Below are 19,024 nucleotides of genomic sequence, written 5' to 3'. Positions count from 1 at the left end.
GAGGACAGCTCTGGGTTGGCCAACCACCATGCTGCATTCAGGTCGAATAGAAATATTGTTTATTCCACCACTTTCATGTACTCCCATGCTGTGTGCCACTTTTCACAAAATATCTGAAGGAAATACTGTGCTTTTTAGTTTATGTAGACCATCTACAAAATGATACAAAAATAATTGTTGCAGCAACAATATAATATATAATATATACCACGATCACCTTTACCTTGATAATATAGGTATATATTGCTGACAAAACTGCATCCGTCCGCACCACTATGTTGTATGCAAGAGTTTCAGAATACATCTGCTATCATCACTGACTGCGTTGAGTGATAGTTCGCTTAAATTAACAATATATGAACTATTACGAGAGCTAGACCGTCTTAATTCCACTCACGATGCAATAAATAATATCCCCACAAGGGCGCAGTGTGAATTCCTTTTTCATGTGGCTGATGTGCCTCCATTTTAAGCCGTGAACGCACCATTAGGCCAATTTCATTTATACTGCGAAAAGAAGGCGTTATAAATATTTAACGTTACAACCATGAATATGAATCAGACCTAGTAAGTAATGATGGTTGCTAGGTAAATTGCATTACTATTGTGATCAAGTCAAAACACCATATTTCCCCATTTAAGAGAACACTATGTTAAGAGAGCATACAAAGGCAGAACAGTCCTTCGCCTACATTCGCAACTATAGTTATAGAAATAAGCATAATTATAATATCTTCAATCATAGTCGTACTTTGTTACAGTGAAAAGACTCTGTCTTGCATACTGCTGGTATTCATTTTATAAACAGTTTTCTATATTTCTTTCATTAGAGATGTGCTTCACTCCGACACACCTGTCACATAATTGTTTTATTTATTTATAGTCTGCAGTTGAAATATGGAAACTACATTAACAAATGTGTCAATGTATATAGTTGATTAACATTATTTTGAAAAGTAATAACCGGAAGTGGGTTAGTTTGACAGCGGTTCAGTTGTACAGAGTTTGACGCCACAGTCTTATCAGTTGCCTGGCTGCCTGTTTCTCCGCCGCCTGTTGATAGTCAGCCGTCGTTGTATCGCTTGCCACCTTTCAAATGCAAACTAAGTAACTTTAAATCAGCTTTACAACAAAACGGACAACTTTCGGAGTGAAATACAAACTGCTTTCTACCGTTAGTTGTTGCACGCCTCAATGGACACTGTTCAGGTAGGTGAGTTAGCTAAATACCCAGGTTGACATGAGTTAGCGTTAGCATGTCGCTAGCAGGGGTTGGCTAACAAGGGCAGGGCCAGTTAGCCGCAAGGTGACAAACAGGTAACGATAGCTAGCTGTTTGGGTCCTAATGTGAACGCTAACGTTAATTAGTTTACACCTGGTTAACTGTATTTTAACACTTTGTGTCATTGTACGTCGTTTTACACACCTTGTTTGTCATCCTCAGAAGTTGAAGGCTGGATTTTCTCTGGACCTGGGACCATTGAAAGAACCTCTTGGATTTATTCGTGTCTTAGAATGGGTAAGCAAAGTAAAGTCAAAGTATTTAAACGTCTCCAAACCCCGTTAACGTTACAGGGTGTTCGGCCAACATATGCAACGTTACTCAGCATTCCTCTCATATGAGCCTTGTGATATTGATCTGTCCTAGTAGTCTATTCTACTCATTCAGCCAGACCTAAAGGGTCTGCTGTGTTGCTTGCAAGATGTTCTGGTACAGAGATTGAAGTGTAACAGGCTGAGAAAGGTGTTCATTAACTTTACCAGGTTCCTCTGTCACTGCTTTGTTCATTTGTAACGTTGGAGTCTTGGACTTTGACCTGGTTCACAGAGTCAAATGATGCCACAGCTTGTGGATGTACATGTAGCTCCTGATTCCAAATGTTTATCCAAATGAGGATGTCAACCTTCTGTTAAAGCCTTGCACTCTTTCCGCAGTACACTTTATTAGGAATAGCAATGGACTGGAACAAACTGGAAGCTGAAACAATTACCAAGAAGTATCCAGATATTGTGACGTCTGTATTGAAATAGTCCAGCTAAGATAATAGTTGTTACATCATTTGCATGAAATCTGACTTAAGTGTTGTTGATGCTATGTGTTGTTACAGAAAAATCTATTCACAACAAAGCATAAATATATAAGTTTGGCAAAAGTGAAAGCAGAGGTCTGAATTGGAGCTTCTGTGAACCAGCTCTATATGTGGCTGATCAAATAGCTTGGATTTGTGTGCTGCTGCTCAATCTCTTCACATCACAACCCTGTGAGTCTGAGATTGATTTCATAATGAGTCATTTGAATGCACCTTATACTAAAGAAAGAAAGCAGCTCAGGAACACCCTCTCTGTGACTGCTAATACCCATAGTGCTCTGTGTTTCTGGTTGACGCAGACTACTGTGCTAACTTCTCTGTTACAGCAGGCCGTGCCGTGTGTATTTAAGGCGTGTGTTTGTGGAGCATCAGGTCCTGTTGGTAATCAACATATTCAGCAGGTATTAACTGCCGCTGTGCTGGAGAGTTTCACTCAATCAGCCTGGCTTCTATTCCACTATCAAAGTTTACACACCTAGTTAATACATTCAATATCAAACACATTGAAGTGTATTATTTTCCTAGTTTTGCAGAGGGTTGTTTTTTCCGTGGGCAAGAATCATGAAAAGTCAGGTGATCGGAAAAATTGTGAATAAGTCAACGGTTTAGCAGAATTCTAAAAAACATTTTATTTGAAAGTACAGCTTAAAGTGAGGGCACACTGTTCTTTTGCAAATAGGGTAATAATCATTTCAAAATAAAAGTCATTCCAGCGAGTACAGTAGGACCAGAGAGTCTCTCTGTGTGGTTAATGCTTTTACTGTTTGCTGTTGTTTACTCCAAATAAGTTTAGCTAACCTGGGGGGTTTGTTTACAACCTATATGATCACAAAACTGCTTGTGGTGCTATTTTGCTCTGTTCACTGACATTTGTGACTTGACACAGCAGGAACAGCACAGGTTTAATTAAAAACATTAACGATGGCTCCGCTCCATTCAGTGTCCCAGTAAGCTACTCCAGTGAGACCTCATTAATAGAATTAAATACACATGTGCCTTTCCTTCTATGACATGTCTGTCATGAAAAAGGTCTATTAACTAGTATAAGGTTATTATCCATAAAATGATAGAACTAGCAGAATAAGTTACTGCTGATGATATTTCTCATTTGTTTGTTTTTTTGCTTGCATATGCATTTACTGTTAGAGAGCAATGTTAGGGTCTATATAATTTTAAACTGGAAAAAGAATGTTGGAAGAGAACCAGTTCGGCAGTACTACGTTGTTGTTGTTGTTGAAGCTGACGAGTTGTCGGTGTCTCACCGGACAGGGCTACCCAGGAAAGGGACACAGGATACTTGATGCAGGAACTGCATCTCCATTTGGTTTTTGTTTTTACATGCATGCGGACATGTTTCTACCATATCCCATAATTTGTCATCAACATGCAAAGCACATTTGTTTTATTTATTCTCTTCCGGATATCTATTGCCATATTTGGTCTTATACTCACTGTGACCATATTTGCAACCACATTTCACCACAGTCATTCAGTTCATTTAGTCACTGTGTGCAAAGTCAAATTGGTTTGCTTCTTGACCAGCTGAGTGGGTGGCAGTGGAAGTTTGTGGTTTGATCCCGATATGCCAAAACATGACCTGCCACTGTAAGAGCGTTTACATTGTGCAATGCTTTTTGGTTGAAAATTGATTAAAAAGGTATTAAGAAGATAAGATACTAAACACCATGTTGGCGAAGAGCTGGCCACACAAACAGCAACAACAACCAAAGTTATATGTTCAAGAAACTGTACTGAACTCAGTGAAAAAAATACTCACTTCTCTGTCAAAAATATTCAGTCAATACACAATGCAAGATCCAATGACCTCAGGAGCAAAGTCTTATCGTGCCACATGACAATTTGCAACTTTTTTTTTACTGTCCTTTTCAAATGAATGAGAGGGCTGCTTTTTTCATGCAGAGTTGATGTTGGTTTGTACATGGGGCAGGGCATGGTTTGAAAATTTCTGGACCCCCCTACAGTCGGCTAAACGCCAATATTTCTGTCACGTTTAGGCCACTTGTATCACTCGGCTGGTCCAAAATCGTGTCCACATCTTGGCAGATAGGGAGGATGTGTTATGATTATACAATCATCCTGATCAATACTTGTCAATACGCCTATTATGTTTACTCTGTACTTGCCAGTTAGCGACTGGCTAAGTGGAGAGCAGGGTCGTCCTTCAATCAGAGGATAGGCGGTTCGATCCCCTCCGCTAGTCGCATGTTGATGTGTCCTTGAGCAAGACACTTGACACCAAAATTGCTCCCATAGTTGTGCCTACGGTGTGTGAATGTGATAGAATCTGATAGGCAGGTGTCATGTAACCCTTAACCCTGCCATCAGCGTGTGAATGATGACAAGTAGTGTGAAAGCGCTTTGAGTGCACGGAAAGACTAGAAAAGCACTATACAAGTACAGTCCATTTAGCAGTTAGCCATAGTAAAACCAAACTCGATAGGCTTTAAATGTCCCTCTGGAAAACTGAAACGGGTTTACTATCAACTATTTGTCAACAAAATCTCCATTTCTTATTTTGCCAATTTTCCTCTCTGGTTTCTTTGTGGTTTCTGTTTCCTTGTGTGTGCCAAACATTTCTAGAGTCAGAATCTTGTGAAGGAATAGGGCTGATACGGTCAATGTCAAAGGTCGACAGTTTGGTGGCTCTGCTTTTTGAGTTTGAGGATCTTTGCCCATTTAAAGTGATAGTTTGGATTATTTGAAGTGCGGTTGTGATTGGGATACATATTCTACAGTAGATGGTGGTTGGCAAGCCCCCTGTTTGGAGAAACGGATGGGAGTAGCAACACAATCTCAACACGATACCCCTCATCAAAGTGATCGGTAGGGTTATCACTCAAGGCATGACACTACCGTCATCGGCCTGATTACAAACGATGAGACTTCACATAGAGAAGAAATCAACAATCTTGTTACTTTTACAGAGGATCAATAGAAAGCATCCTGACTGGAAACATTACAAACTGTCATGAGATGTGTACGACTCAGGACAGAAAGGTGATTAAAGAACATTATTGCTACACATTACATCTAGCATCAGTGATATTGGTGACAAGGGGTGCCTGCAAAGAGTCCAAATGATATTAAAAGACAAACCCCACCCAGCCACAACCTGTTCACTCTGCTGCCATCTGAAAAGAGATACAGAAGTATCAGCTGCCGTACCACCAGACCTCAGAACAGCTTCTTTCTTCTGGCTGTGAGACTTCATCAGAATTTGAATCCTCCATCTTTCAACATTATAGTTTAGTTTTTTTGTGTATTTTCTTCTGTAGCAAAATGGGACTACAAACTGCATTTGATAATGCAAACCTGTTGTACAATAAATGAACCGTATAACTTTGTGAACCAATGCTGTGGACAAGGGCAGCAGCAAAACTTATGTTAGACACATAAAAAAAATCTATATTGGTTTAAGAGTATACTATACTTAGTATATCTCCCAACATGGAACTACACTAAAAGTGAAACTTCTATCCTGTTTCTGTCAATTGAGTCTTGTGGCTTTAAAGAGAGCATAGTAAGTTTCATTTTTAGTTAATTTCCCTGTTGGAATGGGCTGTCTTATGGCAAGATCATGCGGTGAAATATTGAAAATATAACGTACAATTAAACTGACATTGACTTTTCTGCAGCCTCTGTCCACAGCAGTACATTGCTTTGCTCTTGTTCTTGTACTCCTGTCTGTTTCTCTAAACATCTACTGTAGACTATGGAGTAGTAGCTTATACAACCCTACTTCAAAACACCTGAACTATTTCTCTTTAAGACCGGCACTGAGCTTTCAAATCTGATTTTCACATCTGCAGACATTGTTGTTCGGAGTTTTTAAACTTTGCTACTTCCAGTATCTCCACTCATTCACCCAGCAAGTTCAATTTGTTGTTAGTCTGCTTCAATCTCAAGGCTGAAATAGACTTCTTGTTATTCTAGTACTGCCTGCCTCCCTCCTCTACTGTAATGCTCTTGGACGATGTTTATAATTGATACTACTGAATATCAATATGCCACAGCCTGTAAACATGGACGTTAGCCAGTAACAACAGTGTTTCACAGTGTCAGATGGAGGGTGGTCATCATTAAGGGAGGCAGGGGTTTGGCCATTGTTTTTGGGTCACTATTGCCTTATGTTCTTAACACTAACCCACATACATGTTCATGTATGTCCAAAGGCACCACTTTAAGTCTTGTGTTTACCAGACATGCTCATTATTTTCTTGGAAATGAGTCATTCAGCATGAAAAAAAGCACACAGAAGGACTTATCGAGTAAAGAAATCTCAGGCAGCCCTGATAAAATGTCCCATTGCTAGTGTCAGAACCTTGTGACTGGCTGCTATCTCGTATGTGTCCTGCCACTCCCTGACCAGGAGAGGTAGTTACGGAATGCTTGGGTGGGAGGCTGGGTGGAATACTGGACTCTGGACAGGGAACTCCCCACCCTGTCTGCTGAGTTTATTTGGGGTGCTGTCAGATTGGCCTGGGTGGGTCAAACAGGGCTGAGATGAAAGCTGAGAAATGTTGTGGGGCTCCAGAGACACCTGAAAGATGAAACTCATTCCTGAAAATCCTGAGTGGGCGTGAAGCTTTCTAAATACTGCACTCCAGTCCTCTCTGTGTGTTCCTGTTGTTTATCCTGCCGTTTCTGCTCCACCACCGCAGGCTGTCCACCTCGGTGCTTTGGCCCATTGTATACAAATGTTATGTAGCTGAAAAGGATCCTGATGATTTGGGAATGTGCTTCAGTAGATGTGGGCGTAAGTGAACAAAGGACATTATTCTTCAGAGGAAGTACTGAAGCAAGAGTCACATAGCCTAATCAGACGTCTTTTATTGGTGGAAGGATGTCCTTGGGGGGGGTGGTGTAACTATCCGTTCAGCAAATCATTTTGCACACTTTAGGATCATCGTTACTTCAGGAATATGCACCAACAGTAATGGGATTGAGTGGCATTTAACAATGTAATGGGACATGAAACACAAGTAATCCTGGCTGGTCATAAACCACAGCAAATTGCTCATTGTTAATAAATAAAACGTATTCCCTCAAGATATTGTCTTATTAATGATTCAATTCTACACGATAGATGTCGCAGTCATGAGGTAAAATCACTCCCACCGTGGTTATGTTAGGGTTGCTTCGATGTTCAGTTTCATATTTGTGTATGAATTAATTAAAGTTTGATGTTCCGTTCCAGAATTGTATTTTTATTTATTACTTTGCTGAGGCTTAACTATGTTTAGAAAGCTAAGTAAATAGAAGCGTTTCCCATAAATATTCCATCCTAATGAAACGCATGACTTATTTTCTTTACACATATCAGTTTCATGATGGTGGCATGTCTATAATGTGTGAAACTCTGCTCTGTTTCCAGGGTGTGTATCTATTTTAGTATGTGATGTCTTGCCTTTATAAATAGAAAGATTAGCATCAGTCAGGATCTCAACAACATTGTAGTCAACTTATACTCACACATAGTACCTGAACAAGGCACTTCCTGTCTTAGATGAGACCTCGGTCTCTTCCCAGGGCTGGGCTGTAAGCTTCATAACGTTGACATTGACATTCAAAATCTGATTAGCTTTTTTTTTTGCAATTCTATTCATTCTGTTTAAACCCATTATTTTGTCAGATAAAGATCAGGCTACATTAATATTAAAAGTATTATACTATTTGTAGAATTAGATTACAGTGTTGTCTGAGGAGTAATGCGCAGGTCGCGTCTGGTAAGCTTACTTGATAACGTCAGGGTTTGAGTTGGCAGGTTACCAAATTGAGTTCAGTAAGTTATTAATAACAGAAACACTGCGTGCAATAGTACCCCTTCTTTTCCCCTCTCTCTGTCACTCTCTCTCAGTCCCAACTCGTCAAACATGGTAGCTTGGTCATATGTCATATATATGGCCATATTGCGTCAAACTACGACGCTCCAGGTGGCCGTAGTTCTGGCTGGAGGAAAGGAGGAAGTAAGCAGAAGTATTATTATGAGAGATACAGTCTGCATAAGGAGGAGGTCAGGGATGGATGGGTCAGCAAAACATCTTCCAGCCTGGCCCAAGTTCCAGCGTGATTTGCTCAAGAGAGCCTGTTCCAATTGTGTCAAACCTTGCGGCTTACTTCACCGCACGCGTGAGAAATTTGACTGCTTTGCTCAGGAATTGAAACTCCTGACAGCAGTTTGTGCCGCACAGCAGTGGAGTGTCAGGCAAAATCCTGGTGTGGCATCCCGGTGATTCTGCAGTCAGACCCCGGTGAGGGTCAGAGGAAACGGTCTGGGTTCCTCTCTGCTTCCATTCTTCCTGCTGGGGTCTGCTCTCTGTCAGCGTAGTGGAACATGTCAGCTTGTTATTCTCGCTTTCTGCTGACATTCATTCTCATGCAGGAACAACCCCCCCAACGTCAGCGTTGTCTTCTCAGTGCTGCATTAGAATTATCATTCACCTGACACACAGGAAAAAAGGAAAGTTTCTACCTAGTGCTGGGCGGTATACCAGTTTTAATTTCCCGTATGATATACATTTTTCATACACCGTCATTGCATAGGTGCTTAGCTGGCCAAACAGGCAGCAAAATATATTATTCGCGCGAAGAGCATTACGGTCGGAGCTAACTCTAGTTGTGTATTGAGAGGGAACCCTAAGTTATGGTTATAACTTTATACACAACAATTAATAATCCACAACTAACGCTCTTTAACAGGGCAATACCACAGCACACAACAGTTTGTGACACAAACAATTTGTAACACTAATAATTGTACGTTTCTAAAATTACACCGCCGAACGGCATGCTGGGTACAGCTCGCTAGCTAGCCCGTTAGCTAGTCTGTTAACAGCTGAGAGAGGCTCCGTCGCTACAGTAAAGTTACATTAAAGAACAGAAAAGAGCGATGCAGGATGAACAAAGAGACCGGAGATGCACCGATACAATGTGTGTCAACCAGTAACGTTGGTGCTAGTGAAACAGTGAAGCCAAAGGGTCAGACATCGCTTGAAGAGGCAAGAAAAGCAAGTGGTGGAGCAACATTACGAATGCAATAACGATCCACCTATGTAAGGACATGGTCCCGCTACAGACAGTCGAGAAAGACACTTCATTTCAACATTTAAAAAGGGGGAAAGCATCACTGAATCAACATTTAGGTTACTGATCAGGTTCTCTTCGGGAACACTAGTCATATTGTTCTCATTGTGAACAAATCCCATCAAAAACAAAACACGTCCTGACTTCCTTACCCTTTCTATGGTTTATTGTTTCCTTCTGTAGACATACATCTTTAAAAACTGCTCCCAAATATATAATTACATATTCTGACACACAGATCTCTGCTGCTCCTTCAGGGTCCTCTTTGGTCTCTTTGTTGCCTCTCTGATTAATGTCCTCCTTGTCTGGTCCGTGGGTTTTGTAATAATGGATTTGATGATGTTCCGTTAGATCATGTGACACTTGGTTTGCACTCAGGTGGACTTAATTTAACTAATTGTGTGACTCCTGAAGGTAATTGGTAGCACCAGATCTTATTGAGGGTTTCTATAGCAAAAGAGGTAAATACGAATGCACACATCACTTTTCACAAGTTGTTTTTCTTTAATTTCACATCGCAAATTTTTATTTACGTTAAATCCAAATATAAATCAATTTTAATGGCAGGTTGTAATGCAGGGAATTATGAAAAACACCAAGGGAGTGAATATTTTTGCAAGGTTTTGTATGTATGAGAAGTGTCATAGCTACAATATGTGTTTATGCATGTCGAGATCATCCTGAAGTACCGGTACGTGTGTGTACTTCCTTCAGAATGCCCCTGCTTATGTCCATGATATTGCACGAAATGTCCAATAAATCAGAGAGTTGTAATGATGTTGATCCAGAGAGTGTAGTTTCTGAAATGATTAGTTACTGAATCAGGAGGAAATAATTTAGTTTCAATACATTCATTCTTTTCAATGGATGAAGAAAAATAATCACCAGCCTATCCTTTAAAGTAAAAATGGAGTCCATCTATACGATGGACTTTTGTGAAAGCTAGACTGGTTGAAGCTCAATGTGTGGTCCGCTTCATATTAATGCTTTCAGCTTCATCAACAACAGGGAGGGAGCTTCCTGTGTGGAAAAAGGAGGAGTTGTTTTCGAATCTGTTTTCTCTGGGTATGCATCTCAGAAGGGAGAAGGCATCATTATATCAACTTTACATTGACTTGAATGTAGGAGCTGACCTCTGATCCTTAAAGGTTTAAAAGTTTCTATCTTTACAGATATGTGGACTCTATTATAAATTGATATCACTGGATGTCAAACTGGTCTATATGTCTGGTCCACCACCGGCAGTGTTTCACAGTGTCAAGTGGAGGATGGTCATAACCGTTATTCATTTAATTTCATTAGAAACTTTTATTAAGATTGTATGAATGTATATGAATTTTTTTCCCTTCTTCATTAAATCAGGATTTAAAGCAGCAAAATCAGGTTTGATTTCTTTTGAAAACCTAAAGCCTGATGGCTTGAGACTGCAGTCCATCTAACAAACGTTTAACACCTTACCCTCACATCTTTGTCTGCCTCTACAGGTCTTCACCATCTTTGCCTTTGCCACCACTGGAGGTTACCTTGGGACAACCCAGTTAGCAGTCAAATGTCCAGGAGTCCCGAATCATCTTGTGGAGCCTGTGTTTGGCTACCCGTTCAGGTACTGTAGGAGACTAGAGCACTCCCATGCAGATAGTTTCATTAACACCTCCTCTTTCAGTTATCAAACCACACAGCTGTGGAATACTGCCATCATCTGGTGGAAAGAAGTGTTCTTCCACTCTGTCTCTGCAGGTTAAACCACCAGCCTCTCCCCTGTTTCTCCCTTTGCTGGCTTTTTTGTCTCGATATAGCTGAATACACACTACTTAAGTTGCAATGACATTTCTGTATGTTTATGTGGTCACATGACTGCAGAAGTCATCTGACAGCAGTCTAAATGCTGCTGGTAACCAGTGGGAACAGCCGTTGCTGGGCAGCTGCATTGGGATCCACTTTCAAAAAGGACTGGGCCATGCAGTTGGGATCAATGTCACAATAAGAATATCTCTCAAATAGTAACATCATGGTATGGCAAATGCATGCAAGCCCTTATAAATGATTTTCAGTGCAATAAACTGTGTTCTATGATATGAATGAAATTCTTAGAGGAGAAAACAATCAGTCGGGAGAGCAGGTGTAGAATCTGCAACACCGACACATGAAGGGTCAAACAGGGCCGTGGTGAGGTGTTGTTGCTGACCTTACAATATTAAAGCAGCAAATGATTAAAAGTCCATTCTAAAGTTACTCTGAGGTAGAGTTTGTTCAGCACCATAACATTAGAACAGAGATCTTTCCTTTCTGTTCCCTCGGTGGCAGCCTGCTTTATATTTCTTTCTGACATTGATTGCGCTGAGTATGTCCAGTCCAGTGCAATTTGATCAAAGCAGCCACTAATACGCATTATGCAGACTGCTATTTACCTTTAACTAAGTCAATAACATATAGCATTTCTTGGAGGACCAGCACTCCCTTGTAGTCCAAAGTGTCCTCTCACTAACTAATATTTTATATTGGTTTTTATAGTTTTACTTCTCATAATTGTGTAGTGCAGTATGATTAATGTCACTTCAACAATTGGACAAGGGATCCCTCCTACCTAACACATTTTTTAATATCATGGTAATAGTAGTCAGAAGACAATTTCCCAATCAATGTGAAATGTCTTTATGATGAAGCTTAACTCGGCTCAAGAGTTTAAAGTTCCGTTTAAATTGTCCACACGGCCTTTGTAACACAAAAGAAAGTCTGGCTTAACCCTTTCATGTTCTCTCTTCTTGCCTTCCTTGGATAGAAGAGTAACTCAGGTGAGGACTTGTTTTCTCTGAAATCACACAACTAGAGCGTAAAGAGGAGTCATCCGAGCGACTGCTGAAAGCTCCTTCTCCCTCTCTCTTCCTCCCTGCAGGTTGCCAGCGTACCCGTATAAGATACCGTTGTGCAACAGCACTCTATCCAATGAGACCTTCCTGCAGGGCGACTTCTCCTCCTCAGCAGAGTTCTTTGTGTGCGTCGGCGTGTTTGGGTTCCTTTATTGCACCCTCACACTGATCCTGTACCTGGGCTACCAGAACGTCTACCGCCAGACCAGCCGTGGTCCCATCGTAGTGAGTACACGTCCTGTGGTCGTCAGTGAGCTGTCTTCTTACCTACTAACCCCATCCACACACACCAGCCTGAGGTATGAGCAGAAAAGGAAAAATCTGCCTTGTGTCAGAACACTGTGGTGGAGGCGTGTTATTGAAGGCTCCAGTGAGACATGAAATACAATCTTAAGAAGTCCAGTTGGATGAACAGATCCATGCATTTTGCTAGACAGTAGACAGATAGTAGATATACCGGATTTTGTCAGGGCAGCAGTCTTTTGTCTTAAGTGACTATTGCAAGGTTAACAGTAGAAATATGGCACTCAATTTACAAACTAATCAACCTGGATTGTGGGCTTGAACATATGTGATTGGCTAACACAGTGCTTAGCTAAATGATTGTGTTAAAACTAAACCGGGCTGCATTTAATATGAACAGCAGGGCTATGTTTTTTAAAATGCAGAGCTATAGCCTGAATGCAGCCTAAGTCCATGTACCCGCTACTACGTTTCCATTTCCAAGGAGGACAATCTACCTCTTGCTCTAACGGCTGTCAGATTGAGCGGTGTCAAGCTCATCCATACAATGTATGATAGCAAGCATCCTCCGGTTTGTGCTCATGGTGAGAAAAACAATTTCAAACAAAAATAGTATCCCAAATAGAGAGTTAAAAGCGCAGGAGCGATGCTAGTCCATCATACAGTGATTTGAGCGGGGATGTGTTGCTCGGAGCCCTTTGTCAATGAAACACAGGCGCAGAAAGAGATGCTTACTAGACACAGGCCCTGACTACATCACAGTTCTCTGGGAAATGTACTGAGAGTATGTCCACACAAGAGGATGCCTACACTAAGCTGACAACATTTTAAAGCGCTGTCTTCATATCAAAACAACTTGCGTCTATGTAGCATTTCCAGGCTGTTTTTGCAAAACACCTGAGCAGCAACATTTATTCATTGTGAACTCCACATAGCATCCTGGTGCCTTCCTTTTGGCTCACAGCGCGACATGGAGAAATTGAGAAAGGTTACTCTGACATGTGGGAGCGACGACCCAGAGACAACCAATCACAATTTAATTAAAAATGACACAGTAAACAGCAAATAACTCCTAAAAACTATGAAGCGGTTTTTGTTCTAGAATAGAGTGTACTCATTTTATGTAAAAGATAAGGTTACCTGCAACAGGAAGTAAAGACTTTCTGAATATTCTATGTGATATTAATGGGTGTGTGTTTGCTGTGTTCTCCCTGCCAGGACCTGGTGGTGACCGCTGCCTTTGCCTTCCTGTGGCTTGTGTCCTCCTCAGCCTGGGGCAAAGGCCTGACTGATGTCAAATGGGCCACTAACCCAGAGCAACTAATCATGACCGAGTCATGCAAGGGCATCTGTGAGCCTGGAGAGTTCCCTTCCATGGGCCGCCTCAATGCCTCTGTGGTAAGTCACGGTAAAGTAGTGCAGCTGCTACAGACCTTATTACTTCCTTCTGAAGAAACCCCAAATTCTCAGAATGGCCATGTTGGTCCTATAGAGGAAACTGTCTTTTAGAAAACTTTTCTAACTCATCCTGGCTGCTCCAGGATTTAAACTGGACATGCATGTCTGCACATTCCAGTCGAACTTTTGACAAGATTTACAGCATCGTGGGACAGATTTAGTCCTGGATGTAATCACTCCATCCACACAGCTGCACAAAACAAGAAATCTGAGCTTTATATTTAAAAAATCTGGTTTTTAACCATAAAACTTTATTATATTATTTAATTGTCTTTAAAATATTTTGCAAATTGGTGGTTTCTTGCTTTCGACTGTCTTGTTGATTCACACGTAATATCATCAACCATAGTTCAGTACTTCAACATGTATGCAGAATGGCCAGTTTTACAAAGAGAATTGCTTTGGCTACATCATCATGGCCATTTACAAAGGCAATGAATATAATACTATTGATAACTAAAACAAAAAACTATGATAACCTTCTGGTGTAACGTGTTTGAAAAAGTAGATGACATGAAGATAATTGTTTAATTTTAGTAAAAAATATAATTTTAAACCTCAAGCTCTGCAAATGGAGCTTTACATGAACCTGAAAGTAATGCTGCAGTAAAAGTACCACATGGAAAATACTCCTAAAGTAAAAGTATTTATTGTGCAGTAAAGTGTTTTTCTATTATATCTGATGTGTCTAGATTAATATTCCTGCTGCATTAATATGTATGTTACATTTTAACTCCTTTATATCTGTTTGGATTGTTTAATCTACATCAATGCATAATATTCGATAAAATCGTCATATGTTTGTAGAGTCTCTTTCCTGTGAGAAGCATGTATCTCTAAAAAGAAAAACGGCCTGTTTTTTTCCAGCTGATCAAAGAAGCTTTTTAAAGAGTTTAGCTGAAGACATAGTGAGGATTTTCTCAACACATGAAGGAAACACTTCATCCTTCAGTTTGTCACAAACATTCAACATCAACACATAAAGGAACACTTCATCCTTCAGTTTATCACAAACATTCAAAATCAACGCATAAAGGAACACCTCATCCTTCAGTTTATCACAAACATTCAACATCAACGCATAAAGGAACACTTCATCCCTCAGTTTATCACAAACATTCAACATCAACACATAAAGGAACACTTAATCCTTCAGTTTATCACAAACATTCAACATCAACACATAAAGAAACACTTAATCCTTCAGTTTATCACAACACATCTGGAGATACATGGTTTTACCTGGACAGGAAGGAGATGAAAAACTGTCATCTGAAAAGTAACTAAAGCTCTCAGACAAATGTAGTGGGAGTGAAAAGTACAATATTTATTTACAATAACATCTGTTCCTTGTCTATGGTGAGAGTGGGATGCTCAGCACCACTACTTTGTCCGTTAACGGTGGTGGTGTAGTATCAGCATGGCTGATGGTAGATTATTATTGTATATGAGTGCTCTGGTGGCAGAGTACAGCCAGTGCCATCTGGTGTTTCAAATAGAAACCAACATTCCCTTCCATTGCTGGGATTGTTCCACAGTTTGCTTCAGCAGTGTACAGTTAACTATAACATTTCAAATGAAAGTGTAAGAGTTAATGTACAGGTCAATCCTATTTTTAAGCCCTCTTTAAAGTCACCAGTATTGAAACCTCAGTGTGTTTTCTAGTGTTACCAGCAGCAGCTATGCTAATGTATGCAGAGGAACCCTTCAGAGCTTATGGCGCGACTGAACTGGAACACACAACATCATGAATCAGTAAAGTACTCATTGCTGTGTGGAGAAAATCCAATCTCTCCATATTTTTTACCAAATACCTCTGTCAATATGACAACAAAATTGGTGCTTTTACAAAATATTTCCACAATGATGGTTTTGATAAATAATCATTGGTGATGTGGACATAATGACCAAGTGGGTAAAGTCAAATATAGAACAGTCTGGTAAGTTCAGAAGATTCACTTTACTGTAAAACATTTAAAACCAGGAAAAGACAACACTTTCCAACTCTAGGAGCCAGGGAAAGGCGGCTCTGCTCTCCACTTAGCCACGGTCACCCCACCATATCAATATAGCATATCTTCCACACAGTACACATCATTTGTTGTCACTTATCTCATCTGTTTTCCTGTCTCTCTACAGATATTTGGCTTTTTGAACTTGATACTGTGGGCCAGTAACTGCTGGTTCATTTACAAGGAGACTCCTTTCCACAAGGACCCCAACCCACCGGCCACCATGGAGGAAGGAGGGGCCCCCGGGCCCTAGCCACATCACCGAGGGTCCTCAAGCATCGCCCTGTGCCCACAGCAAGAACCGCTTTGTGCACAACACTGGTCTCTGATGTTAACCTGCAGAAATGGAAACAAATGGAAGGCTATTGTCCTAAATACTCCCCTATACCTCCCGATACTTGTCAGAGCTATTTTACAGTTACGGGTTTAGCTCAAGTTAACTTGGTCCCCACTGACAATGCACAACCACAAGTTCTTTATAATTTTTCTCCTAAATCTGTCATCGCTGTTTGTATTTAGTGTTCAGAACAGCAGGCCTGCAGTGCCTTTGCTTCCACATTAGCACACTGTCCTCCTTTTAGGTCCACCCTTCAGGGAGCTACTAAATGATGAAGCTCTGATGTAAGAACCCAGAGTCTCTACTGGTCTTCAGACGGGGGGACCAAGTGAATTAGAAGCAGAGAGCAAACAGCCCTTGCGGTCAATAAATGCAAGTGTTGCTATGAGAAACACGATCCATCTTTTTAGATGGGAGCAAATGCACGCCCGGGGTTCTGAGCAGGAGTCCTCCTTTTGTTATGTAATCTGTAAAAGGACGTGCTACAGTACAGATTCCAAGTACTGTAACTCTAAACATTTCAGTCTCCGTAGATATGTTAAAAGCCCTTTTTTTTTCTTCTCCAAAATAGCCGAGCCATGCAGTATAATGTGACTAAGGCATTTGTTCTCTTCTTTTCTGAGCTCTGCCTCCAAGGCACCAGGCCATCTAAAGGTTCTATTAACCACCGCACCATTTCCCCTCTAGGGTTCTAATCTACTGACACTTAAATATACTTAATAACCCCATGGGTGTTTCAGTTTCTACAAACTTTGGTTTTCTTGTGCTTAAAAAGAATACACACTAAGTAAAAAGGAAAAAAAGCACACTTCGATATACTGTACTTTCAGTGGGAAAGCAGAGACTTGTCTTTCAAAACTTAAATTTGGGGTGATGTTTCAGGTTGGCTGTGACAGTGTTTATCTTCGGCCTGTATCCAGAAGCAGGCAGGTTCTCCACACGTTTAGCTGTTATACTTCACAGACATCCGGCCCAACCACGTTTAGTTCCTGTTTGATCCAAATGTTACATCTACACTTCTACTCAACACTACGTCTCATTCTGGTTTGAATGAAAGGTGACTTAATGACATTATTTATATACAGTTCATATGTATTTTTTATCTACACTAATTGGTCCGTTGCATATTTTACAAACCAATGTTGGGTTTCTGTTTGTATTTCCCAATGGAAACGTGTCAGTGTGCAGCTTCTCCTTGATTCTTTTTTTTTTTTTTTTTTTTTTATGTAATGTCAGGTTTTCTGTTAAATGTGTTGTACCACTGAGTAGCCTCAGCCTTAATTATGTGATCATAAATAGTTCAAGTAACGAAAGATTGATGTAATCTTGCTGTATTTCTTAACGACTCCTGCCTGGTTGTGCTCTTCATGTAGCTTCACAGCCAGCCATTGACATTAGAAGGCTTTGTACTGAACTCCTACAGTCACTCTTTGTCAGCACATTGATTATTTGCATTGCACTAAGAGGGATCTAATGATCTCTAAGAAGTAACAGTTTTGAGATATTGGCCCACCTGTGCAGCTGTTCTATTTCATCGCTGTGGCCTCTGTAGGGAATAAACAAGGCAAAGTTTGAGTCACTGCAACTAAAGTAGTTTATTTTCCACATATCGAAATCAGACATTTCTTAAGATGCTTTATCAATTTTAAAAGATAACGCTTAGTTAAATTAGAGCACGGTAATATGTGGTATGGTTATGTAATGAGTTTTTGAAATTGGACTTGATGTATTCGATGCCTTTTCTGTTCAAAAGGAAACAATGGTTTAACTGTATTGACAAGTGTAAAACATGAGAGCTGTAACTGCTGGATTCTGTCTCCTTTCTTTATCGTGTGTGTGTGTGTGTGTGTGTGTGTGTGTGTGTGTGTGTGTGTGTGTGTGTGTGTGTGTGTGTGTGTGTGTGTGTGTGTGTGTGTGTGTGTGTGTGTTTTGAGAGCATCTTTCATATTAGTTTTATGGTATACTGTATGTTTTGTAGAAATTAGACAACCCTGCTTGGTCTACATAGGTTTCTTCCAGCCCATTCATTCAGACTCTCTGGGTCAGATCCACTAAGTCAGGAAGTCTGCTAAAGTGTCTTTAACAAACTAAAACTGGGAGGTGCCAAACTCAGGAATTCTACAATTCCACACAGAGACTGCAGTTTCCTTTTTGGATCATGACTCAGTTAATATCACAACTCAGCCAGATGTATAGATGGGGACCACTAGAGGTACTTGTGAGATGTGATGTGAACAGCTTTTCTTTTCTGAGTGATCTGAACCACTGGCGATAAGCTTCCGGTACCAATTCATATATCCTAAGTACAGCAGCTTTAACCAACTGGTAGCTACCACTATCAGTAACACTCAAGGCTGAAAAAGCCTCCTGGGCCTTGCCAGTAAGCACACACTGAAGCAAAAGAGTACGCTCAGCATCCGACCAATTTTGTGCCTCTGCTAAACATTCAAACAAAACAAAGAAAATGTCAGGGTCCCTTTCATTAAACTTTGGAACTAACCGCAAGTTAACAGCAACATCAAATGAGGGAAAAGCAGGAACTGAATCTCCTACCTTGGTTGGATCAGCCTTAAGCTTTCCTTCACTCATAAGCTCCAACTTATATCGCTCCAACTCTAACTGTTGTCTTGCCTGAACATGGGCTAGTTCAGCCTCCCGAAGATGTGAATCTTGTCTTAACTTTTCAAACTCCACAGTATTTTTATGTTCCTCTTGCATTTGTAGCAAGAGGAGTTGTTTTTGTTGCTCAAATGTCAAACCGATTCCAAGTCCAGTCAAAACAGGGGCCATTTTGGAAACTTTGACTGACTCACTCACCTCGGGGGAAGCTACCTCTGAAAATGTATCAATTCCTACAGGTGCCTTTGCAATCCCCACTGTGACAGGCAACACTCTTTTCTCCAACAAGTGATC

The 19,024-nt window shown here is 40.6% G+C and overlaps 1 protein-coding gene across 1 annotated transcript; it reads left to right on the top strand.

Annotated features, from left to right (window-relative positions):
* The first annotated feature begins 1,009 nt into the window (after positions 1-1,009).
* Positions 1,010-17,921, top strand: sypl2a (synaptophysin-like 2a). The gene is made up of 6 exons (XM_068712628.1): positions 1,010-1,209; positions 1,445-1,519; positions 10,679-10,797; positions 12,088-12,286; positions 13,523-13,702; positions 15,902-17,921. Exons 1-6 carry the CDS (start codon positions 1,195-1,197, stop codon positions 16,025-16,027), a joined length of 714 nt encoding a protein of 237 aa, XP_068568729.1. The 5' UTR covers positions 1,010-1,194; the 3' UTR covers positions 16,028-17,921.
* The last annotated feature ends 1,103 nt before the right edge of the window (positions 17,922-19,024 follow it).

The sequence above is a fragment of the Cebidichthys violaceus genome, unplaced genomic scaffold, assembly GCF_023349555.1.
Source record: "Cebidichthys violaceus isolate CVI_PGR_0920_01 unplaced genomic scaffold, fCebVio1.0.p SCAF_17, whole genome shotgun sequence".
NCBI classification, from domain to species: Eukaryota; Metazoa; Chordata; class Actinopteri; order Perciformes; family Stichaeidae; genus Cebidichthys; species Cebidichthys violaceus.
Note: the sequence above shows the minus strand (reverse complement) of the source record. Positions and strands in the feature narration are given on the sequence as shown.

Bases quoted from the DNA above. Each gene is read 5' to 3' on its own strand.
- sypl2a (XM_068712628.1), top strand. The intron at 1,520-10,678 runs GTAAGCAAAGTA...CTGCCTCTACAG, and splicing joins TTATTCGTGTCTTAGAATGG to GTCTTCACCATCTTTGCCTT. The intron at 10,798-12,087 runs GTACTGTAGGAG...TCCTCCCTGCAG, and splicing joins GTGTTTGGCTACCCGTTCAG to GTTGCCAGCGTACCCGTATA.